At 42.6% G+C, this 25,773-nt stretch overlaps 1 protein-coding gene across 1 annotated transcript in view; it reads right to left on the reverse strand.

Annotated features, from left to right (window-relative positions):
• The window catches only part of TNFAIP8L3 (TNF alpha induced protein 8 like 3), a 44,864-nt gene extending 25,475 nt beyond the window's left edge, over positions 1-19,389 (reverse strand). The window contains exon 1 of the mRNA XM_083870751.1: positions 19,322-19,389. Within this exon, the coding sequence (XP_083726877.1) occupies positions 19,322-19,373 (52 nt within the window). The 5' untranslated portion in view covers positions 19,374-19,389. The remainder of the gene's footprint in view (positions 1-19,321) is intronic.
• Positions 19,390-25,773: the final 6,384 nt, after the last annotated feature.

Below are 25,773 nucleotides of genomic sequence, written 5' to 3' on the forward strand. Positions count from 1 at the left end.
TATGAATCTTTCTACCATCAGGGAGAGGAAGGAAAATAGAAGCTTTAGCGACAATCAAAGCAATAACTTTTGAATCCTAGAGTGGAAATAGCAACACACACAAAAATAGACATATTTTTAACACATAAAGATCTAAAACATGTTTTCTACGTTTTTGTAATTTGAAAACTCTTGAAGCATGACGAACACAAATATCTTTTTGTTTGCAGTGTATATCCTGCTTAACAAACCATCACACAAAGCATTTTGGCTCTTAAAAATAACTACTGAAATGAAGAGTAACAGCATAGATTGGGATGGTTATTAATGCTAACACTTAGCATCCAGATAGTCTGTCAGAGTCTCTGCTCAGTAAGAACAGAGGAGTTCATTGCACTTGTCTCAGAAATGTCTCTCCATAACATCCATATTTGGAAAAGAAATGGGAAAAGACACTAAAGCAAAATAGTCTTTTCCTCTCCAAGAAGAACTTAAGAAAATTGTGTATTATCTAAAATTGTACAAAGAAAAAGAAATGCTTTCACAGCAATCAGTTTCTGAGGTATTTAAAATTCTCTTACTTGACTTAGTTAAAAAACAGTATCACTGCTACCCCAAATTTGCTAGAAAGAGAATGACAGATCTGCCCTGAGCTTCAAATATCAGGCACTTGTTCATTGTTCTTTCCTAATGAAATACTGAATTTTCACTCCTGTTTGGAAATCAAATGACAAGACTGTTTGACTACAGCTATGTACAACAAAGACACTAATTAGAAAATTCCCTGGCAAATGACACAGCCAAGACTTATTTCTGTTCAAGACCATGATGTTTACCCTTGTTTGGGTAAATGATAAATGCAGAAGACAAGGACAATCAACTATTTTTATGTATCCTAAACATTTTTAGCCCCAAATAATTTCTACATAAAATTATACCATCAAATCTAAAAAATCCCAGTAGCATCTTTTACTTCCCACCTTCTCATAAGCTGTTAACCTTGCCCTGCTGTAGACATTATCCATGTCAGAACACAAACTCCTTTTGTTTTAATTTATCCAATCACATCATCTTTGGTTTTGTACCCATCGGATTTCACACCCAAGCTGAGAAAGTTCATTAAGGCCTGTGAAAGGACAGATTTTGGGACACAGCTCATCATCATTCCTTATTCTACCCATGTGCTACAAACCACCCCAGGAAATGTCAACTTTCCAAAGCTTTTTTTACCATTTGAATATTTTGATTGAGAACGAATCCTCAGCTTGTCAGTTGTGTTGGTTTGTGCTTTTAAACATAAACGGGATCTCTTTCTTCTCCTGGTGGGGATCCCACTTCACACATCAGCTCATTAACCACAATTTAGACTGAAGTACCAATGATTACTCTGCTGTAATGCTGCTGTCTCTTAGCAACCATGAAACATATGGTAAAGGATGTGAGACAGAGACCCAAATAACATCATTTCCAGATTGAGAACTTCCACCTAGATTAACCTAGGAGTGGGACAGTAAATCAAGTTTAAATTTCTATTTCCCCACTTCAGTGCTGTGTCCCTTGCAGGCTCTTGACAGTGTGATTTGCATAGTCCATGATAACACTTAAGCATTTAACTTCCCCAGAGCTGTTGATACCTGCTAGCTACTCCAAAAAAACTTGTAAGGCTTAATTAGAAAAATATTTCCTGCATTCTTCCCACATAATGACTTATGTCTAGCACCAATTCCTCACATGGTGGGAGTTCTACCAAACTAAAGCTGCAAGGTTAGGCCTTGTTAAGTGTTATATAATAAACAAAAATCTATTGTTTCTGTTTGCATCTATTTATTAGGAGCATCTATTGCATCTATTTATTGTTTTGCATCTATTTATTAGGGGAAAATTGGTAATTATGTTTTTCCTCATAATCCTAATAAGGTATTTTGAACATTTAAACTGCTTTACTCTGATCTGAAGATACTTATTTTGTGTACTAACCAACTTTATACTGCAAGACAGCTCTGTCAGTGCTTTTCAAAAATATTGAAAAATTGTTGTTGCCTGGGGTTTTGCTGCTGTGAGACATTTGGTGCTGGGCTGGAAGGAGCCCTGGTCCCACCTGGGGACTGCTCTGTCCAGCAGCACTTGGGGCCTGCTGGCAAAACCTCTGTGAGAGATGGTGGCTTTGTCACAGTGCCACGAGGGTTGCACAGGGAGGGCTTTGTGGTCCTCTCTGTTGCTCTGGCAGCAGGTCCAGGTGGAACTTGGGGTTGTCTGCATGGCTGCTGGAGTTAGGTTTCATTATCTCATGGAACTGAGAATGGATCCAACTACTTGTATAAGATTTTCATTCTTTTTGCTGAAAGAAGCTAACTGGAAAAATCTGATGCTACAATTCTTTAGTCATGTGTTCATAGTGGTGTCTGACAGGGCATTTGGCAAAGTTCTGCAAGAACCAAGGAGTCAATTCCACTGGCACTATGTGTGGTAACACCTCCACCAGCTTGTCTGACTATGGGTTTAAAGGACACCTCTTCACTCTCTGACTTTAAAAGTAAAGCTAGTTTGGCAATGTTTGGATTTTTAGGTTGTGTGAGTTTCTTTTTTGTTGTGTTTGGTTTTAGCTTTTTTGTTGTTGTTGTTGTTGGTTGGTTTGCTGCCTTTTTTTAATCAGAGATACTCATTAGTAATTTGAAACAAAGAGAGGAAACTATTGGATTAATCAGTATAAATAAGTACATTCTCCATGCTCTAGAGGAGTTCACAGAAAGGGTATTCTCTTGTAGTGCAAGTTTACACGGTCCTTGGGAATACTGTTCTATTACAAGTTTAGCAGCTTTCTGCTGAGGTATTTTATTTTCATCTAAAAGAGCAATGAATGTGCATCTCCTTTAATATTCAAATGAATATCATTGAGGCTTGATAAGTTTATTTCTGGCAGCAGCATAGCTGAACATGATGCCAATCACTTTGTTACAGTAGTCTCGTTCATGCACTGCACTTCAGTAATTTGCTCTGATGTGCTTTTCTTGTACAGCTCAGAGAGACTTTGGAGCTCCCTCCCTGAGAGGAAAAATGACTTTCCCCCTTGTCTTCCCTCTAGGCAATAAAACTTTAGAAAACCCTTTTTTGTTCCTCCCCCTCTTTCAGTCTGTTTACATTTTTCCAGGGGAAAGTTAGAGCACTGTGAAAAAAGGACTAAGGCTAACTATAACTCATAGGTTCTAACATTCCTTTTTATTTTTGGTTAAAAATCAGATTCCTAAGACAGATGGTCTGTTTAGTCTATCTTAGGTCACTTCAGGAATAGTTCTACTTTAGTAAGACTCTTTTTTTCCTGCTATATATAGCTTTGTTATAACAAGATTAAAATAAAAACCCCAGATGTTTAATGTATAAAATTACATTGTCCAGTTTGACAGAAAGTGTGTCTGCTCCTCAGCACCTACACTTGGTATTAATTTATCTCCTGCCTCACTGCACTGTTGAGCTGTAAATCAATGTATCACCAGTTTGTAGGCTGGGAGTAGGTAGTATATTTTTAATGAAAATCCACCTTCCTTTTTTTCCAGGTGTAACTTCTATACACAAAGTGTTTCTAGTAGGCATTAGTCAAGTTACATCTACAACTACCTGTGGGTGATCTATTTTACTATTAATTAAGAGGGGGAAGTTTGCCATGAGGTGTCAAGGGTGGCTATAGGCTATATTATTGACAGACCACCAGGTATAATCTGCTGGTGATCTGGACTGGCTCTTTTTCTGCTTTCAAAGCCAGCTGGCACAGAAGGTGGCTGCACCTTGGAGGAACACTGACCTCCAGACAGGGGAGGCCAACCCACTGTGCAGGACAATTGCTGCAGCAATTAGCGATCAGCAGAACCCGAGGTGATGCTGGGAGGAACCAACCTGAGGTGAATCTGGGGAGATAAGAATGGATGGTGCAAGTGATCTGACAGCATGGGATACACACAAATGGCATCTGATATCGTGGCTTAATGACATCTATGTTTTCATGGCTTGCTGCAGATTGGAAGAAAAGAATGTTCAAGTGTGTTCTTTAAAATTTTTTTCAGCCGTCTTTATGAGTCTCTGCAACTGAACTGCCTGCATTTGCACCTTGGAAAGCCATGTCTGTGTTAAAAATCACCTGTAATGTCATGATTCATAATGTCATAATGTACATTAATGTCATAATGTAACTGATCAGTGAATGAGGTACAGCTGGCAAGGGCTGTTTGGCTGATGTTAGTATGGGGCAATCTACACGGGTATTGACTGAAGAAATTACACCTTCCAGAAGGATTGGAGGCTTTATCTAAGAGACTATCAGTGTTAAAATGAGATGGAGTTAAGGACTGAGTTTTGGCAAAGGTTATTCTGTCTGTTCACATGGAAAGTGAGTCAGGTTTGGTGTAAAAAATGGTTGTTTACATCACCCAGCTAAGCTTTGAACTGCTCTGTATTGTTTTAGTGCCATAGAAACCTGGGATTGAAGGAAAACAACTTCGTATCAGTCATCTAATCCATTCCTTCCTCTGAGATAAGGCTAGCAGGCCAGAAGAGATAGTTGTCTGATCTCTTCCTAAAGACCAAAGCTCCTTCTCAGTGGTTGCAACTCTGATGTTCCTGATGCCAGGCTGGATCTCCCTGGCTCCAAACGTGCTGAGTGCCTCTTGTTGTGTCTCCAGCAGACATTGATCCCTCTCTGCATTAACAGGGTCCAGCATTCTTCCAGGATGTGTGAGTGTGGAAAATGTTGTCTTGGCATGATTTCATTTCTAGGTTAAATAAACTGACCTTGAGAAGTGAGAGAATGAAAATAAGACTATCCACTACAGCTGTTTACCAGCAAGTCTTGAACCTGTATTTCTACAGGCAAGGTGACTGTCAGAGCTCTATTAATGAAAAGCTGTGTTTGGCCTGGACCTGATTTTGGAGTTTGTTGTATTTCAGGCCAGGTTTCATCTGGCTTTGTAGAACTTGAGGGTTAGTGCCAGGTTACCAGACCTTGTCACCTTTGAACAGGATTTATTGTTTCTTCCACTAAGGCACTGCCTGAGATGAAGCAGTGGAGGGCAGATGGCTTTAAAGCACAAATTCACACCCTGGGAAGCCAGCTTCCTGCGGGGAAGTCTGAACAGACAGGACTGGAAAATGTCCATATTCCTTGGCCTGCACACAAGTGAGCTTGGCAGCGAGCACCTCTTGAGAAGATTATTGTGTAGGTGGGTTATATATGTGAATAACACACAAACTCCTTTATGTGCAAGGACTGACACTTGGGCTGTAAAGAAGGTAGTGGCTCTGTGTGGGGTGGGAATACCTTTCACTGTGACTTACTGCAGGTTTCTCCTGCATGATGTAGTGTTACACCATGGGAGAAATCCTGTGTCCAACCACTTGATGGATCTTTCTTTGTGCTTGATCCCACCCTCCAAAGACTTGTATCAAAGAATACACCAGCAGTCATCAGCAGGTTAATTCTGCCAACCCCTTTCTGGCAAATTCTCTCCAGGAGAATGGCTTTCCTCATTTCACTAAGAATATATTAAAGGGAAGAGCAAAACAAAGTAACACAGGATAACTTCAAATTGTTCCTCGCCTAAAAATAGTGAAGGTAAAACCAGACAAAGAAGACCAGGAATGGGAGGAGAAATAGATGCAACTGAAAAACTTGCTCAAGGCTGTCATTAAGATCCTGCTGTCAGCCCAGTACTTTATCCACCAGATTTTGAAGTTATCATATGGGAGGTTGCACAAAGAAATTAGCCCAGTATCTTTACAGTGTCCTTAAATTTCCAGTTTTATTTGCTTTGAAATTCAGGAAGGCATTATTTAACAGAAATCTAAAGTTGCAAGGTGTATTTTGAAAGATATGCAGATTACAGATGCCTTTTTCAATGTACTAATATTAATTATTAATTAATTACTAATATTTTAATATTAAACACTGTTTAATATGAAAACAGTGTTACTTGTGCACAAACCTAACTGGGATGCCACACAAAGAAAAGATTCCTGACACTGTAGGTTTTTTTTTTTTTTTTTTTTTTTTTTTTTTTTTTTTTTTTTTTTTTTTTTTTTTCTGTTTTCTGTTTTTAGTTTTTTGTGTATTTTATTATATTGTGTTTGGGGGGGTTTATGAAGGAAAAAATTATTTAGATATTTTCTTTCCATCTTTTTTTCCAAATGAGCATGTGAAAACATGGCAAAGCTTCTCAAATAATGCTGTTCTCTGTTACTCTGAATGTCTGTCCCCCAAGTACTTTGTTAGAACATCTCTGAATTACATAAACCCCAAATCAGCATTCCATCTGTTGAAATCTGACACATCCATGCACATCCTCATCTCCTTCCTAAACCCTTCCAGTGCAGCCATCTAACATTTCCTCTGTGATGTCTGTTCTACCTAAATAACTGTGCTACTGCAGAATCAGTGCCCTGCTTTCAATGGCTCAGGCAGCACTGTCCCAAGATTAATTTTTACTTGCTATAGACAAGCTCCTGGTTCCCCCTTGTCATTGTGAAAACTGTGTGTCTGTGAGCCCAAGTGAAATTTTGTGTGTTTGTGTTCATATCAACTCTTTTGTGGTGTATCTGCTAAAAAAAAAAAAAAAAAAAAAAAAAAAAAAAAAAAAAAAAAGAGAGAGAGAGAGAAGGAAAAAAATCAAGTAAGAGCATCTAGTCCAACTCCTGCCACAATTGAGGTCTGCCATCCTCAAGGTCTGAGAAGAAGCTGCAGAGGGTCTGGATGCAGGTTTTTTCCCCTGAGGAGCAGCAGCAGCACTATGTCCCCCCAGGGATGCAGTTTCCTGGCCATGGTGCTCCTGGGGCAGCTCTGGGGGGCAGAGACTGTTCTGTCCCCACTGGATTTGTGATTCTGATGGCACAATAATGCCCTGGAGCATCCCTTCTTCCCCAGAGCTGTTATTCCACAGTGAGTATCTCAGAGTTGTGGAGGTTACACCTTCTCTGGCTTATTTAAATTGTGACATTTGTTAAAAAGATTTAAAACTCAGCATTACCTACTGATGGGTGTGCACCTCCCATTGATAGTAACAGGGAATGATGATTAGTACAGTGAAAAACATGACCCAACAGGATAAATAACTTCCACTCTGCACAACCCTGTCTTCTTTACTAGGTGCTTCTGATGTTCTGTATGTTCCTGTGAAGGAAATTGCTTTTTTATTGTTTGTCTTTCTGCCTCCCTGGGGATGGTCTTAACAAACCTACTGAAGTCTGTGACTTGAAAGTCTTCAGCTTTTTTCTATATATAGCATTTCCTTACTGAAGGAAAATATTTTTTGTCCACTTTACATATGTATAAAAAAGCTTAGCTATATTCAGTCATATGCTGCTTGTATAAAAAATGTTTTCAACTCAAAAAAATGCTGGACCAAGGCAAGTTTCAAACCAAATGAATTCAAGGAGAATTCAAGCTCTAAAACTTCTTCAGCAACGAAACTGCTGTGAGCTTTATGATCTCATATGTATTTTTATCACTTTATCATGGTAAAGAAACCACATTGCTTTAAAAGCAAGCTAAGTACTTATTTAAAGATTTGTTTTCAGTCTCTTTAATGGCATATAAGCAGAGTTTGTATTTTAGCCAATGATGAAGTGACTAAGCATAGGCCTTAACTGTCCTTAAAATAATCCCCATTAAGTGTAACTACTGCTTTAATGCCTGTAGGAGAGAGGGAAGAAGTGAAGCACTCCAGAATTGGTTGTTTAACATAATGGCACACATGCTATCTGAATTCCATCAGACCAAGCTATGAGGAAAAAGGAATTACAAATATAGAAAAGCCTCTTCAGTGACAAGTACATAATTATTTTTTAAACAACCTCTTGCAGTCTGCATGGATTATTTGGTATGCCTAGTCATGCTTTATTTCAGTGCTCAGGCGGAGGTGTTTCACGTGCACACTTCTGCTTGTCATTGACTGCAGCAACTTCAAGGAAATTAAATTCTGTTATACGAAAGTATGAAAAACATTGAATAATCTCTCCCCCACCATCACCCCGAATTCCCTTCCTACACGTCACCTGTCTCTTCAATACTACTCCTGTGTTGCTAAGGCACAGCTTCCCTGGTGCAGCTGGGGAAGGTAAATACACAGAGCTCCAAACAGTGCAGGAGCAATTGCTTGTTACTCATCCTCCCCAGCTGGATGGGCAAGTGCAGACACAGCTCTGGGCAATCTGAGAGAGACTCTGGCTGCAGAATCATGTCCTGGGAGATTGTCCTGCTGCCCTGCACCAGCCAGTGGGGAAGGGCAGAGCTGTGCCCTCCCTGCCTGCTGGGCAGAGGCAGCAATCCAGAGAGAGATGCTGAGGTGGAAAATGGGGACCCTGTTTCTGGGAACCGTGTTAGTCTTCCCCAGTGATGAAAGATGAAACCTGCCTGTCAAGGTGGCTGCTGACCCCCTAAAGGGCAAAATGGGCTCAATTTTAGTTTGATTCAGCTCAGGCCAGTCAGTAGCAGAGTGGAAGGGTGGACGTAGGCACTGTGCTGGTGTTCTGGTGAGTCTGTACCTACTTGGAAATTCCTGTGCTTCAGCCCTTCCCCTGAAGCCTCTCTCAGTGCATTTCTGTGCTCTCATCCTTGTCTCACTGGCAGAAGAAAATTGAGAGACATTCTTGTCCCAAGTGAAGAAGAGTTTAGTTTACAGAAACATCTTTTGCCTTCACTGCTTTTTCACAGCTGTTTAAAGCTTCTGATTGCTTTCTAGAGGCAATTTCTGTGAATTCTCTACTGATTTTTTTTAAAGCACTTTTTAATAAATATATATTTGTAGCCTTGTGTGAGGGAGACTTGCATGTTTGTAGTTCCACAAAATACTGTGCAAAATGACAAGGCTCTGGTCTCCTTTATTCCTTGTAGTTAAGCTGCATCACTAGAAAACAGTGTCCTCCTCTGACCTCCTTTGCTCAGTGACAGCCACAGACTTCTGTGTCTGGTGACAGATGCAATTCTCCCCTGGATCTGCTATTCAAGCCCAATGATTTGAACTTATAGGGGTGAGGAGATACTGTTTCTTCAAGGAGTTGTTTGTTCAGGAATGCATTCTGGAAAGAGCTGGGCTCTAGTTATCTGTGAAGATGCTATTGTGTTCTTGCCTTCTGGCAAATATTGCATCTACCTGTTTCAGTATTTCAAAATCAAATTAACTTTCCTGGTCCCACTTGCAAGCCCACAGTCTGTATTTTTGTTTGCCAAAGGAGGCAGGTTAGTTCCTGTTTCTAGAACCTTTAATATCAATGCCAAGTTGGTATCTTACTTTCATCAATTTCCCCTTTCTTGAAATATAACCTAACAACATTTACTCCCTTTTTTTTTTAGTGGTAGAAATCATAAACCCAAGAGCATTTGAGAAGAAATGAGTTAAGGAAAAGAATCAGATCAATACTGGAAGATTTGAGGCTTGAGGAGAACAGCATATTGACTGGGAGAAGTGAGAGATCAGTTAAATGCTAGAAAGGTGTGGAGAATGAACACAAACTGTTAGTGTAAGATATGAGGATGGGTAGGAAAAGAGAGAATTTTAAAGTATTCTAGAGGTTAGAAGATGGAGAAAATAGCCAAAATCTGGGTACCTGCCTTCCTGCAAGGGCCTCAGCCTCCTTGGTGGCAGGGGCAGCCAAAGTGAGGGTGCAAGGAGACTTTAGACCTTCCTCACCCTCTGCACATGCCTTTTCTCAAAGCAGGAGGAGTCTCCCTGTCCTCCCTGGGTGCAGTGACACCTCCTAATGGATGGAAACATCCATTGATACCAGCTCAAGGATGTGGCAACATAACACTGAAAGTGGCTGTTTCCTGGCTGTCCCCAGCCAGGCTTTCAAACAGCCAGCACAGAATAAAATCAACAAGTTCAAGAGAAAGTTGTGCAGAAGTGAGCAATAGCCAGGAGCTCTAGCTCACAGTTTGGCTTCAGAACTACAGGAGATATCCTGGCCTGGAGGATGAAGAGATGCCAGCTGATTAACAGCTCAGTACTGGGACTGCTCTAAGCCCTGCAGCATCTGATTTAATCCAAACTACCAAGTCAAATCACGGAATTGTGGAAAACATTGGTATTCATCTGTCCTTAAGACAATTTGTTCTTGGCTTTCCATCAGTTCTGTATGATTTCTGTAAAGGGAAGTGCTCTACAGAGAAATGCCAGTGGTGACTGTTTTGGATGAGTGTACAGGTCTGGGGGATTTCAGTGGTTGTTTTCTGTTCTTTTTGTTGCTTTTGTGTTTGGCTGTGGTGTTTTGTTTTGGGGGAGAGGAATGGACAGGACTGCAGGCAAGAGTAAACTCTCAGCTATATCTGCCCCAAGGATGCAAAGTGTTACATCCTTCCTTCTTATGCAGGATAATCTGATACTGACCTTTAAGAACTGGTATAGAAATAGACTCTTAAAAACAAATGCAGGTAAGAGAAGCCTCAGCTGAGGTCAGGCTAGATGCAGACAGCAGAAGCCAGGTTCTGATACAGGTGAGGTTTAATCACTGCAGAGAAACTTCCTCGCTCAGTTATACAGACCCTTGGGGTTTTATTCCAAGGGGGTAAGAAGGGGACACACTGGCACTGTACAAAGTTTGTGCAAGTGGTTTTTACACATACTTAGGCTTGAACTTTTTATCCCATTCTTAAACCTGTCATTCCAGCCAATATTTTTCCTCACCAATTCTTTATCACTTTCTAATGAACCCAGTAGCTGTGCATCATAATGACTGTACTGATTACTTTTGTATCTACTAGTAAACATTCTTCCTAACAGTGGAGATGATTAATAATGTATAAAAATAGTGAGGTACCAACTATAACTTGCTTTGAAGTGAACATGAAGGTCATCCTTGTTACCTTTAGCCTATTTCCTTCTCACTTCTGGGAGTTAGAGGGAAATGAGACACAAAAACACAAAGCTAAAATTAAATGTAAGTAAACAAAAGCTACAGAAATTCACTGGGCATAACACTATATGGCACAGAGCTTTTGTTCAAAAAATAATCTGAAAGATGGTTATCTTAATTAAAAAAAATAAAAAATACCCCCAACTTTGAAAAGTCTTAGAAACTTGTATTTGTTTGATCTGCACCTGTCAGTGATTTGACCATGTAAACTATAGGCTCTAAAAGTAAATGGAAAGCTATTTGGAAAGGAAACACTAACACAATAATGGTGTTAATACATTTCTTCAAAGAGAAAGAAAGAATTTAGTTTTTCCTGCAACACAAACTGCTTGGATAAACAAAGTTAATGCCAGGAATGAGATGGTGATAAGTGAGGTATTATGCTAACTTTTACTATTAGTGTTTCAGAAGATAACCTTTCATATTAAACTAGCACTAGTAAGAAGAGTTAAGAGAATGTCTCCATGGTGAAGTGTTTGTTCCATAGATAGGGCAGGAAGATAATGCTATTTTGTGTTGTTATATCAACAGATGTCAGCCAAAATCTGCACCTGTCCAGAGGGACTGGTCAGTCTGTTCCTCTGCAGGAAGGTTGAACAGAGCCAGCTGCTAAAATTTGACATAAACCAGCATCTGTACCAAGGAGGGGTTAGTGACCACTGAAAAGACATCAAAGTGACTCTTGCTCTTTCTCAGCCTTTTTTGTTAAAGATATTTGCCTTAAAGAGCAGAAAAACTCACTGGCTACCAGCCCATGTGTGAGCTCAGCTTGGCTTCTCAAGATGATGTTTGAGGCTTGGGTATACAGTTGTAGTTATTGCAGCAAGTCTCAGCCTCCCATGAATCTCCTCCAGCTGCACTTGTCAGCCCATGAAATGACCTCCCATAATGTAACTGGCACAGAGATTTCTGCAGGCAAGCAGCAAATACACACTTTTAATTGGGCAAGGCTCCAAACACAGGTCTCAGCTCAGAGAAGCTGCCCTGAGCAGGGTCCCCAAGCAGCCCAACAGCCTGGACAGCCCCGAGCAGGCATCAGAAGCCACAGGAAGAGTGAAGAACCTCTGCACCCTGCTCCGACCACAGGATCTCTGCCTGTAAATAAACCAGCACAGAACCTTTTGTCCATGCATTGTGCTGCCATCTGGATACAGGCTGAAATCTTTCCCACAGTCCAAATGTTTAATTCATACTGGCCACTGTCATCCTCTGCCTCATGCCAGGACGTTTAGTGGGAGGCTATCTGGCATGGGCTGAAACAGTGCCAGGAAGTGTATTAATAGATAAACAGTTTAGAGGATTGTGTACCACTGCTTGGGCTCACAGCCAGGCCCTGCTTAGTTTACCAGATAAAACAGTGAGGTCTCCTAGAAAGTTACAGGGCTCTCCTACCTCCCCAAGGCTGCTGCTGTGGGTAGAATGCAAGTGCCAAAGGTTTCTCAGACAAGCCAGGTCTTCAGGAAAACTCTCTCATCTGTCCTACTGTTGTCCTTTTTACCTGGGATTTATAGCTTGATTGTTCTGTTACCAGCTAAATAAGGTGACTTATTCTTCCCACCATGACTTTTTAGTCTTTGCTGTAGAGGAGATGAAAGGCTAAAAGATTTATTTCTTCAAAGGGGAGGTGTGAGGTTTTTGAGGCAGTGCACTCATTGCTTTGTGCAGGTCATTCCTTAGTGCCAAAATATCACTTTAAATAGAACTCAGTTTCATCCCAGACCTTTGGCAAGGCAGACAGGAATGGTCAATAATTGCTGTGTGGCAGCAATTGCTTCATATTCCGACTTAGGAATTTAATATGCCATCATAAATTCCTTGTCCATAGCCACATATTAGAGAGAGTGGAGGCTCTCCACTCCATGACTGCTAGCAGCATCAAAATTTCAGGTGGGGCCATGATCTTGCACAAGCAGGTAAGCTTGGGCTTCCATCCAGTGCTGCATGAAGTTCTTGTTTCCACTTGATTTTAAGAACAAAACCCTGAACAAATCAACTTGTTCAACTAAATTATTGTTTGTCCAAGGTGTAGTCAATTTGATAAAAGTGAGATTATTTATGGTCTTTATTATCCTTACAGCATGGTTAGAATTTTTTCCCTGTCAAGTTTTTACTCTTTTTTTTCCCCTGCTGGACAAGACTCTCTAACTGACAGCTGCTGTGCTAATGAGGGCTCTGTATGCAAATCTGCAGCCCAGGTGATTCCTGGAGGGAACACTGAAAGAAAAAATCCACCCAGGCAGGCTCTTGGCTCACATCCTTGCCCTGGCTGCTGCTGCCTGCTCATCCCAAAGCATCCCTTGCCCACTCTCCTGGCAGAGAGAGTGCTTGTGCTGGCCTCAGTTTGCAGTGTGATCCAGAAGCCCCTGTAACAGCCTGGTGCACAGGTCCCATGGCGTGTTAGTTCATGGCTGTTGTCTGTCCATCTTTTTTTTTTTTTTTTTCAATTAGCTTTGTTTTCCTTTGTTTTCCAGCAGAAAGGGAAGGGAGAACTCTTTATTAGGCAGTTGCTAAAAAGAACTTCATAAAAAAAACTTCGCTTTTAAAATATTTTTCTAGTTTTCATGCCTAGAATATGTTATCTACCACTTCTTCTGGCTTGTCTCAAGTCTAATAAATATTATTGTGTATCTGATTTGGAACTTTCTACGTAGAATCAAAACTTTGATAAACCAAAATTTGGATAAATCAAAACTTTGGTAAACCAAACCCCTTCGTCTTCACACAAGTATTTCTTGGGGCAAAGGATATATTTTTCAACTGGTGTGATACAGCAAAAGGTTAAACAATGCCTACTTGCACTATACATCACACATAAGCATGTTAGTGATGCCTCAGGTAATATTTCTTAAAAGTCTTCATTATACTTTCTAATTAATTTTGTATTTACAAGAATATATTAACTCTTGAACGGCATTTTACTCTGTAAAACAGTGATTAAAATATGTAACAGGCTTCAAAGATTAACATCACAAAACTAGAGGCAGTTCACATAACATGATAAACAATTCTCAGAAAGAATTACTTGCTAAGCATTGCAAATCAAATAATACTACAGGTCTAAAAAATTATTCATTTCCATAAAGGTCATTTTGCACCAGTAAATAATGTTTAAATCTGCTGTTTTTTTTACTAAGTATTTATTTATTGTCCAGGGAGAAGCTCAGATCATTTATCAAATAATTTTAACTGCATTAACATTTTTGTGCTAAGAGTTCCAGGGTAAGTTCTCGGCTCTGTTGAAGATGTACTGAAGTCATAATCAGGCTCCCTCATGGATCTGAGCCTGGTGATAAGGTCAAATTCATTTTGTTATCCTTGACATTATACAAAGTTGTAGGCTTCACACTGTCAATTCTTAAAAAAAACAATAACAAAAAAAACCCCCCTCAAAAACCTAAAAAACAAAACCCCTGTCACCAGTTTAGAGCTCTACTTGGAGTACAAGCTGCTCTTTCCTAAGCCAAATATCTTTTGACTTCTGTGGAAGGCAACCCAGAGAAGGGACCAGCACCAGTTTGTTCTCCACAGTATGTTAAACTTCATGAGGATCATCTGTATTGTTTCAGAAACCATACAGGCAATTTAGCCTCTGGATATCATCTGTTACTAGTGTAGCATAACAGTTCCATTAAAACAAACATGAAAATCCATGTTGTGACTTAGTGACTTGTATAAAGGTTTACATCAGTACACATAAAAGCTACGGGGCCAAATTCCTGCCTGTTTCAGCCAGAGAACCTAGGACAAGGCACACCCAGTGAAGGTCTCACACCCTTTCTCTCCTATATGCAGAATTTCCATACCCACTGCAAAATCATTTCTGTTGGTGATGACCTGAATTTTTGTGAAATGTTACCCTGAAAGATGACATGGAGGATCATTCTTTCATGTGGCAGGACAACTGTGAAAGAGCTGGGGAAAAGGAGACCATTACTCTATTGAAAAGGGCTTTTTAAAAACCCAACCTCTCAATAGGTGGACATTAAAAATGAGAACAATGTTCTATTTTAGGATCACCTGTTCAGTTCTCAAAAGCTCTTCTGCAGGACAAGAAAAAGAATGTGACTAGTCACCTCTACAGTCAAACTAGAAATTTCACTGGCTACTAAGCATGTAACTTTTCTTCTTTTGCACCACAATATTTAATTGTTTCAGAATCATGAAGACCTGTTTAATGTTCTTAATAGGAGTCTGTCTCATGAGTAACCTTTTCTGAAAACCAAAGCTTTTTGACCCTCTAGACACCTCAAGTGCAAAGCAGTAATAGATGGGTGTGGGAGACTTGTGGGAGCCAAGGCTGTAGAGCTGAATGTTGTTAGAGGTGTGGTGGTTTTTGCTGTTTGTTTGCTTTAAAGTACAGCTAACATCTTGCACTGCTCACATATAAGGAGCTTTTTGTTTGCACCAAAGGAATATGAAGATGCTCTTGCGACAACATGTTCGGAATAAATAAAGAAAAAATATTTCTGCCTCCTCTGAGACTCAAGTTTTAAGTGGGCTATTAAAGCAAACGAGGCTGCTGGGATCTTGGAGCAAGACTGCAGCTGGTTCTTGGAAGCCACGTGTGTATGGCAGATGTGGGGGTGCCCTGGGTACCCTCCTGCACACCCCTGTGAGCCCAGGAATACCAGGGGTGCCACTCCATGGGACAGAACTAAAGGCTGGGAGAGAACTGCAATCCCTGAAACGGGCTGTTCTTTAAACATCTGTGTTGCATCAGCACAGTGGAGCCCTGGAGATAAAGCAGGCTGCATCACACTGGGCTCCAACAATCGGACAGGCTCAGAGCCTGAGCTGTGCCAGCCCCGGGGAAGTGTGAGGACTGGGAATGAGGAGAGCGAGCTCAACATTGGGGCTGCTGATTTCAGTCCAAGGTTCTCGCTGTACTAAAATCAGTGTCCAAAATCAAACCATCACCAGGAGTTTTCCCCCAAGGCACTGTGCCTGCCCTGTGAGCCGTGGGTCACTGGGGTCTGTGGGGTGTGCAGCTCCCCCAGCAAGGCTGAAGCCCAGCCTGCAGCCCCTCAGCTGCTGTGCCTGCAGCACTGACTGACAGCCCGACTGCTGAACACCCACGTACAGAGAGAGCCTGCACTACACATATGGCAGAGTACAGAAAAAAGATCAAAGGAAACCTAGCAAAAAAATGTATCTATTTTTCAGAAGATGATGGGGGATACAAAGAGCAAGTAATACAAGTAATTCTTTAGTGCAGAAAAAAAAAATTGCAGCTGGGTAAGACAAACCATCCAAGTTTTCTCTCTACTCCAATTTTATTCTACTGCATAGGCATCTACCATGTATGGCCAAAATAACAGATTTTTCTGCTCTTAAATAGTACAAAGAAGGAACAAAAAAGAGGAAAGGAGACTGATGAACATCACCTCTTGGCAGCTAGCAAGTGATGACATGAAAAGCACTTATGGCAATCTCTAAGGATGGTTATTTTAAATTTATTTAAAAGAAAAGCTTACTCAGAACAGGAGTAAATAGTTGGCAGGAGCTCTAGTATATTAATTTATCTATAAACATAATGTTTGTAATTTGCTCTCCATGCGTGGCTTGGAAGATTTGTTTGGATAAAAAATTACAGCTGTTGGTGGTCCTTGCAAGTAAACTCAGCCTAACAGAGCTCTGTGAATGTAAGGAGCTCTGTGACCTGTTGCTGATCTTTAATTCTCTAGATCTCAAGTAAGAAAACATAAAGCAACATATCAAGAGTAAATCCCCTCATACCTAAAACTGAATCAGATTTAAGATTATGCTATAAAATGTTCTGCTGGGAGACTAGACAACACATTTATGACTTCCTACTGTTGTTTATCACTGCTGTACTAATAGGACAGGTGAAATATTTCACAAAATATTTGGTGCTTTTCTGCCTTTTTAGTTAGTATATTTTTGGTGTTCAAATCTTTCTTTTTGGGGATGCAGAAGGGTGTTAGCTGGGATGAAGTACATGTCCTGGATTGGTTATAGTGGAAAGATTTTTCTCGAAGATCTAATAACATAACATGGCAACTTTCTATTTGGATTTATTATGATCACTGGGACTATTTCAGGCACCATTCCAATAGCACTTAACTTGCATCTGATGCCAGTTAAATGGCTTCAGAGAAAGATGTCTGTGACTTCCACTGTGGGAAGCTGGAGGTCAAACAGGTTCCTTTCTGCACCTGGTGTCAGTGACAGCTCAGCATCTGCCAGGTGCCAACTGTGTGTGACACCCCTGCAGCTCAGTCCTGTGTGTGTGAGACACTCCTACTGCCCAGTCCTCTGTGTGTGTGTGTGTGTGACATCCCTGCAGACCAGTCCTGTGTGTGACACCCCTGCAGCTCAGTCCTCTCTGTGTGTGTAACAACCCTGTAGCTCAGTCCTGTCTGTGTGTGTGTGTGTGTGTGTGTGTGTGTGTGTGTGTGTGTGACACCCCTGCAGCCCAGTCCTGTGTGTGAGACACCCCTACAGCCCAGTCCTGTGTGTGTGTGTGACACCCCTGCAGCCCTGTCCAGTCTGTGTGAGACACCCCTACAGCCCAGTCCTGTGTGTGTGTGTGACACCCCTGCAGCTCAGTCCTGTGTGTGTGTGTGACACCCCTGCAGCCCTGTCCAGTCTGTGTGAGACACCCCTACAGCCCAGTCCTGTGTGTGTGTGTGACACCCCTACAGCCCAGTCCTGTGTGTGTGTGTGACACCCCTGCAGCTCAGTCCTGTGTGTGTGACACCCCTGCAGCCCAGTCCTGTGTGTGTGTGTGACACCCCTGCAGCCCTGTCCAGTCTGTGTGAGACACCCCTACAGCCCAGTCCTGTGTGTGTGTGTGACACCCCTGCAGCCCTGTCCTGTGTGTGAGACACCCTTGCAGCTCAGTCCTGTCTGTGTGTGTGTGACAATCCTGCAGCTCAGTCCTGTGTGTGTGACACCCCTGCAGCCCAGTCCTGTCTGTGTGTGTGACACCCCTGCAGCTCAGTCCTATGTGTGTGTGTGTGAGACACCCTTGCAATTCAGTCCTGTCTGCGTGTGTGTGACAATCCTGACGCCCAGCCCTGTCTGTGTGTGTGTGTGTGTGTGTGTGAGACACCCCTGCTGCCCAGTCCTGTCTGTGTACGTGACACCCCTACAGCCCAGTCCTGTGTGTGTGACACCCCTGCAGCTCAGTCCTGTGTGTGACACCCCTACAGCCCAGTCCTGTGTGTGTGTGTGACCCCGCTGTGCCGCGGGCAGGGTGACAGCAGCACTGACCCAAGGGTGGGACACCCAGGGGTGTGGCCCTGAGGTGACAGAGCATCCCTGGCCACGTGCTGTGCTGGCAGAGCGAACCTACCTCCGTGTGCCTCACACGAGTTTGCTGTCCCCGCTTTTGCCGTGTGTGCAGGACGGGCTCTGACCACGGCACATCACCCACCATTTGTTTCGCATAAGACGCGAGAACGTGAAGGTTTGGAAAGGGCAGGAGAGGTTTTTATTTTTTTTTTCCTTCTGTCTCATCCAAGAACTATGCGGGTTGCAGCAAGCAGACAGCATGGTTCCTAGTGACAAGTTAAGACTTGCAAACAAAGCCCAGGGCCCGGGGGCTCTGCGTGCCCGCCCGGAGGGGGGTCTGTCTCCCTCCTGTACCAGCGCCGGGCGCGGTGCTGCTGCTGCTGCTGCTGGAGCGGAGCAGCCACCGCCAACCCCCCGAAAACTTCGCAGCCTCTGGATACAAACCCTCAGCTTGCGCCAGAGCTGCGATTGAAGGCGCTGTCACGTCAGAGCCCTTTCGGGCAGCCCTCCCGCACCCCGGGCAGCGGCGGAGCGGGGCCGCCCCGAGCCCCGGGTCCATCCCCAGAGCCGCCGGAGCGGGGCCGGCGCTGCCCTGTGCCCTGTGCCCGCAGCCCAGCGCTCCCGGGGCTGCCTCGGGACACGGGAAAGGGGCCCCACAGCCGGGCACGGGAACGGACCCGGCACCAGGGCACGGGAATAGATCTCCGATAGCCGGGCACGGGAAGGGACCCCCGGCAGCCGGGCACGGGAAAGAACCATACAGCCGGGCACGGGAAAGAACCATACAGCCGGGCAAGGGAAAGGACCATACAGCCGGGCACGGGAAAGAACCATACAGCCGGGCACGGGAAAGAACCATACAGCCGGGCAAGGGAAAGGACCATACAGCCGGGCACGGGAAAGAACCGTACAGCCGGGCACGGGAAAGGACCATACAGCCGGGCAAGGGAAGGGACCCGGCACCAGGGCATGGGAAAGGTCCCGGCAGCCGGGCACGGGAAAGGACCCCGCAGCAGAGTACGGGAAAGAATCATTCAGCAGGGCACGGGAAAGGGTCCCCGTCACCAGGGCACGGAAAAGGACCCGGCACCAGGGCACGGGAATAGATCTCCGACAGCCGGGCACGGGAGAGGACCCGACCCTTCCTGGCGCGGTGTCCCCGGTCCCGGCGCGGTCCGGCCGCAGCCCCGCTTACCTGCGGGCGAGACCAGCTCGCCTTCGCTGAGCTCGGCCGAGTCCGAGTCCATGGTGCAGGCGCCGGCGGGGCCGGGGGGCAGCGGGGCCGGCGCTGGCAGGAGCAGAGCCCGGAGCGGCGGAGCACAGCCCGCCGCCTTCCCCCGCGCTGGGCCGGCGCCACACGCGCGGCCGCCCCGCCGATGCCATTGGCTGCGGGCGGAGCGGGAGCGGGGCCGCGCCGGGGGCGGGGGCGGCGGGGGCGCGCCGGGGGAGCGGCTCCCACACGGGCCCCGCACGGGCTGGGCTGCCCGGGACCCCCCCCCGTCTGCCCCGGGGGGACTCCCTGCCAAAAACACCGAAATCACGGTCCTGTACATGTCCTGTGCGCTGCCATCGCATCTCCCGTCTGTCTTCTCCATCACTCTGCTTGGGGACGTCTCCCCCAGGCTTCAATAGCCTTGTCTCCTTTTACCGGCTCTGTCTCCTTATTGATAAGGGTCCCCAAAAATTAAAAGAGAGGAGGCCGGTGGGGCAGTGCCGGGTTTTGTTGGATATTGGTGCCCAGAAGCGAAGTGAAGGTCTGAATTCTCATGCTTCGTGGTTGTATGTTTTTCTGAGGGAGACGGTGCAATATCTGATCAATGGCTGTGTCATTAGATTGTTTTGAAGTGAAAAATTTATAAGTTAGATTCTGCAGGCTTTGCTTCTGTCCCACAAGCTACTACAGTCATGAGCCATCCCTTAATTCAGGGGGTTGAGGTCACTTGTTCAGCTCTGAGGTTAGGCACGTCTTTCTCTTTGCTTTTATTTGTTTCTAGTTTTTCTTGCTGTTATACATCAAAGGTGACTTGAATTCTAGCACAAAAAAGTCAGGAAAATAGTAGCAAACACTACTTTTCTAACTGGGAACCAAAAGTCAGCATAAGAGGCTTTGGAGATCTGATGGATCCATGGATTTGTCACATCCTAAACCCAGCCAGGGCCTTGAGCACTCACCTCCAGCACACTGCAGTCTCCAGGCAGAGGTTTGTGCCTGTAGCTGTAGACCACAGCTTTAGTCTGGAGCTCTGTCCCCAAAACCACACACCCGTGTTTCTGGAAAAAGCAATGTCTGGGTGCTGCTTTCAGGCTGCATTTAGCAAATTATCCATTGCATCGGATCAAGCTTGACACTCCTGACAAGTGTGAAGACTTTTTCTTAACATAGAGGATGAGATGTAAAAAAAAAAAGTCATTCTTTCAACTCAAAGGACTCTGTCAAATTCTTTCCAGTGATGGCTTATTCTGTGCAATGCTGCAATACTAAAAATGAAGCCAGTTTGACTTATGTTCTGAGGTTGTTTCCCTGCCTTCAAACCTGGTTGAGCCTGAAGAGAGAAAAGACCTCAGACTTTCCAAGCCTGGAATGCACACACTGCTATGGTCAGTTTGGACACAAAAACCTTCAAACTCTGGAGTGAAATTAGTTCTCCAGTAATTTGGGACATTGCTGTCATAACCTGAGCCCATACTGTTAAGACCCTTATGGGTTTTATTCCATGAAAACGAATTCTGACTTTTGTTTGTAGATGTTTTCATTAAATTTAGAATGAATTTTTAAGTGAAAATTCCAAATACTGCTGAATACAATCTCATGAATTAGTATCATGTAAGGAAAAACATCTAAACCAAAGCAATTCTAGGATTCAGTTGTGAACAGCCAATGCAAAATTTGACTGCAGAAAGTGTGGGGAATCTACAGTCGTGATATAAACAACGTAGCAACAGAGACAACGTAGCAACAGAAAAGTCCCAATATTAAGTTACAGAAATAATGCCAGATACCACACCAAGCAAAGAATCTGAGAGCTGAAGGGATTTTAGCCCCTCTCTCATTCTCTTTTGGTTATTGTTGTTCTTGTTTGCATTTATGATTGTCAAAAGCAACCAAAATCTACTCCCTAATAAGAGCACAGTTTAGTAGGAAGAGCAAGTTTGTATTAGAATACAATTAATTAATTTTGTGGACTGTCTTCAGTTGCTAGAAACTAATGATAATTCCTAATCTGGACAAAACCTGACTATTTAATGGCAATGGCTGTTATCAGATAAGCAAAGGAACATGGGGTTTTTTGAAGGGATGTGTCCAGCAGAATCCTTCCAGCTCCCTCAGTGGCAAAAGGGGGCTGCCTGTACAGTGAATTTTGGGTTGTGAATGGGCTGACACAATGCAGCTGTGGATGCCTCTCCAAGGTGTGTTCTAGGCACTGGCCTTACCCTGTTTTCTATGTGTGATTTTTTCTTTTCTGAGTGTATAGCGTTTGCTCTAACTAGAATTAAATATTAAGCTCTTGAATAGTCCTAATTCTCTGCTACTGATCATAGCTCAGTTAGTAGAAAGAAAAGTTGCTTTTCATGATCCTCTGAGAGACGAAAGTCTTAGCATGGATTACTTACAAGGAAAACCCAAGCCCCACTTATTTTAATTCCTGTCGGGTTTTTTTATCCCTGTCTAACCAGAGTAATAACTATAATGATGGAAATGGTATAAGTTAATCAATATTGTATTGCGTCAAGCTCACAATATATACATTGGGTGTTCTCATTACTCTGCTGTAATTACTTGCTACTTGACAGTAAATTCTGCCTCAAGATTACTTTCCCTTTTTATTGCTGCTAACCGTAAAGCAGTTAGAAAAGTTTTCAGCTGTAACAGAATGAGCATATTGTTTCATTTCAAAACATATGGTTAGAATTCAGAGTTTTTTTCCCTCTCAGTCTTCTCTGCCCAGCGCAGTCCCGCCTTGGTTTAACATGTGACCTGGAAAATTCCATATGCTTAAAGCTCTGAACTTTATAGTTTCCACTCGTTACACTCCTGGTGCAGAGGAAAGCACAAAAAGGTTATTAACAGCAATATATGCACTTATCTAGATGCCTGTTAAATGGAAGTCCACATGGAGGTAGTTGGCATTTCATGATTTATTTTTTGCATTTGGTACAAGTGGTGCAATTGCATATTCATTGTTATAAACTGAATCTCTGTGGCCCTAGCTCTGCAACTATAGCTCCTTTATTCATTCCTAAAGGTTGGGATGTTTAGAATCTGGAATGTTTTTTCTCAAGGCTCAATCAATATAGTTGTCTGTGAATCTCCACCAATAGGATGCAGCAGGGGAGCTGGTAACATTGGAACTGCCCCACGTAATCCCAGTTAAATGATGCTTCATCCCTGTGTGACTCCTCCATTCACATTTTGGCTGCATCTGGTCTTGATCTTCATTCCATATGGAACTTAGCTGAAACCCTCCTCTGCCCACTCATTGTGTGAGTGCTGGAGATCTGCCTATGACAGCTTTTAGGAATAATGATTTTGCAGTGTTCTATTGGCAAATCAGGCTTGCATGTTCTCACAAATGCAATTTCATTGTATTCTAAATGCTTAGGTAGCCCAGCTACCATTGCATCCATGTCTTACATTTATCCTTACAGGCCTGCTGTGAAATCAAGCAGTATTTTTCTTTTTTGGAGGGAAATGAGAGACTGAGAAGCTGTGATTTAAAGTCAAATGAAGCTGTGATTTAAAGTCACAGACTTTCACCTGAATCCCATGAGCTGTACCTGAACTGTTCAGTTTTCCATTTCTGCTGAATAAAAGGCTGGTTAGCTGCCTCTGGTTTACTACTCAAGCTTTCCTCCTTGAAACCGAGCCTTCAAACCTATAATGGAAAACATTCTCTTTTTTTTCCATTGTTACATCTAACAGAACCCCCACTACCATCTTTGGGTTTGACTTGTCTCCTTTACACTGTCCAGACAGGTGGGTAGGATTGTCTCTTCCTCTCAGTTCTAAATGTAAAAATGTAAGGTTATATTTTTTCCTCACAATTTTTTTTTTTAAATTTAAATTTGTCTACCCTAGGATGTACTGTGTCTAAACTTGTTGCCTGATATTTTGTTACATTATTTATTTTATTATATTTCCTACTGGTTAAGGTAACTTTCAAGTCTGACCATTTCTGTGACTCCCTGGCAGTCTCACTCCAGCCTAACAATACCAAGCCCCATTGCCACGGAATGTATTAAACAGAGCAGCCTCTCCCACAGGCTGACATGCTCTTGAAATGTGCTGTAGCAGATTTTAGATTTTTTTTCCCCCAGTTTCTTTGTGGTGTATGTATTTCACAAAGAAAACTACCCTGTGCCATTTCTGCCAGAACACGAATAATTAGTGTCAGTAGATTCTCTGTCAACAATTTTGTCATGTTGGCAACTTAGACTGTTGCTGGTGTTTGGAGGCCAATCAGCATGCACTGCAGATATACATTTTATGTGCATTGCTAGGAGATTTTCATTGCAATAATGCATCTATTGTAATCTGCAAACAGTCTGATTTGATTTGGAGTTCAAATGATGAACAGAATGTCTGTGTTACTTTATTTCTTTCTCATGGGCCAGTAGATATTCAAAGATTGAGTTTTTTTTTTTTTTTTGTAACACAGGATGCAGGCAGTGCTTGTACATCCTGTGTAGAGAGGATAAATATGGAAGAGTTCAGTATTTTCTGTTCCCTCCCTTTTTAAGTAACTGTAAGAGATGGAGAGCATCAGTTCTGAGTACCTACCACAGCATGGACATATTTTTAGCCATTAGTCTTGCTGAATTATGTTCTGCCTTTGGTGCTGACTTCTTAAAGCAGAGCTGAGGAAGCAGCCACAGGCTGAGACTACAGCTTGGTACTGCTGTGAACCTGTGCTGGGATGTTTGGGATGCCAGATTTAAAGACTGAGGCTGAGTTTTGGTCCTATCACCTCAATGCCTTGTAAGCTGCTCTCAGGAGACTTTAATTCCAAGTGAAATAAAGTAAAAAGCAAAGTAATAACTTGTCCTATTTCCTCTTAGCTTGTAGAATCAAGACTCCCATGGGAACCGAACAGCAAAAATGTTCATGAACACTTTTGGCCATGAGGATGTTGTTACTTTTCTGTTCAGTTTTAGTAGGATTTTACCTGTAGAATAAGGATTTCTGTATTAAACTTTAAATTGGATTGCCTGGGCACTTCATTGTTTTCTATTACTTTAGTGATATTGAGTTTTATTTTCTTACAGATACTTTACCATTCCTTTGTGTGAGATGGTGATTTTTCCTGTGCTTAGAAAGACATAATTCTTCTAAGTTGTAGATGCAATTACCTATATATTGGCAAGCTCTTTAATAACCTTGCTTTCTAAGTGATTAAAGAAATTAAAGCTAATTTCCAAATTGAAAAAGCACCTGTTCATTCTGTTAGTGGGAAATTTCTTTTGAGGAATTTCTGCATGGAAATTTTATTGCTTAAACCATAACCCTCTATTTATTTATTTATTTATTTATTTTTTAATGATGAGGAATTTAGGTATTATAAATAACTATCAGGGCTGTAAAATATTTTTAATTGCTATTTTAAATTTCATTACAGTTGGGATACTAATAGTAGTAAAGCCTAAAACTGAAATAAATTTTTGCTTTCTCTGTTCTGGAGGTGGGGAAATACATTTTAAAGACTTTTTCTCAAGGGAATCACTGTGAAATATAGGATAAACCAGGGGATTCATCATTCTGATGCTGCCTAGGGAAAGCAAGGGGACAGCTGCCAGTGTAAACCTCTTTTCTTTCTGCCATTTTCTTTGTGAATTATTTTTAATTCTTGTGGTGGTCACTGAAGTTATTTTAAAATATGTCACGTTCCTTACTTTTCATGTGTTATTGAGTTATGCCCTTCAGTACAGGGGTTGATTACCCTGTGGTTACATTTAAGGCTTTGACCTTGCCTAATATGTAAATTAAACCCAGGTAAGCCAGCAGTGCCTCTTACTGAGCTGTGTTTTAGGATGCTTTGAGGCAGTTTTGTGCTTCTAGTCTGGAAGATGGGTCATCCTTGTTTTCATCCCTGATTTCAAATTGTGTGTAGGAGGATTCCACAACTTCACCATACTCTGAGAAAGCAGGGAAAATTTTGTTGCTAGGAAACCATGGAGGACCTATACTGTACTGTCTTTCCAGAATGTTTATAGGTAGCATCAGTCATTTAATTAACTTCTCTAATCATGTTCTTTATGCTTTAAGCATCCACTTTTTTATAGTCGAGGTGTTTGTTACACACTTCTGTATCCTTGAAAATGCACTCTTGCTGTGGTTATTTCTGTAGAGCTTTATTCTTCAACACACAACCCCCAACTTCCCCAGCATTTCAAATGAGGTTGTGTTTGGAAAGCTGTTAATTATTCACATAATGATGCCTATACATCCTGGTTTATTAGGACAGATAAGTCACACTTTCCCAAAAAAAGACAAATGCTGAGGTCCACAGAGTTGCACGTCTCGTGTAGAATTTTAATAAATTGGATCTTTTCAGGAAAAATGTTAAAGCATTCAGTATTTTGCAGCTGACCGGGTCTGGATGCTTCTTTACATTTGCTGCTGTGACTCTGACTTTACAGCCATAAGAAGTA

Source organism: Zosterops lateralis (assembly GCF_965231275.1).
Source record: "Zosterops lateralis genome assembly, chromosome: 13".
Taxonomy (NCBI): Eukaryota; Metazoa; Chordata; class Aves; order Passeriformes; family Zosteropidae; genus Zosterops; species Zosterops lateralis.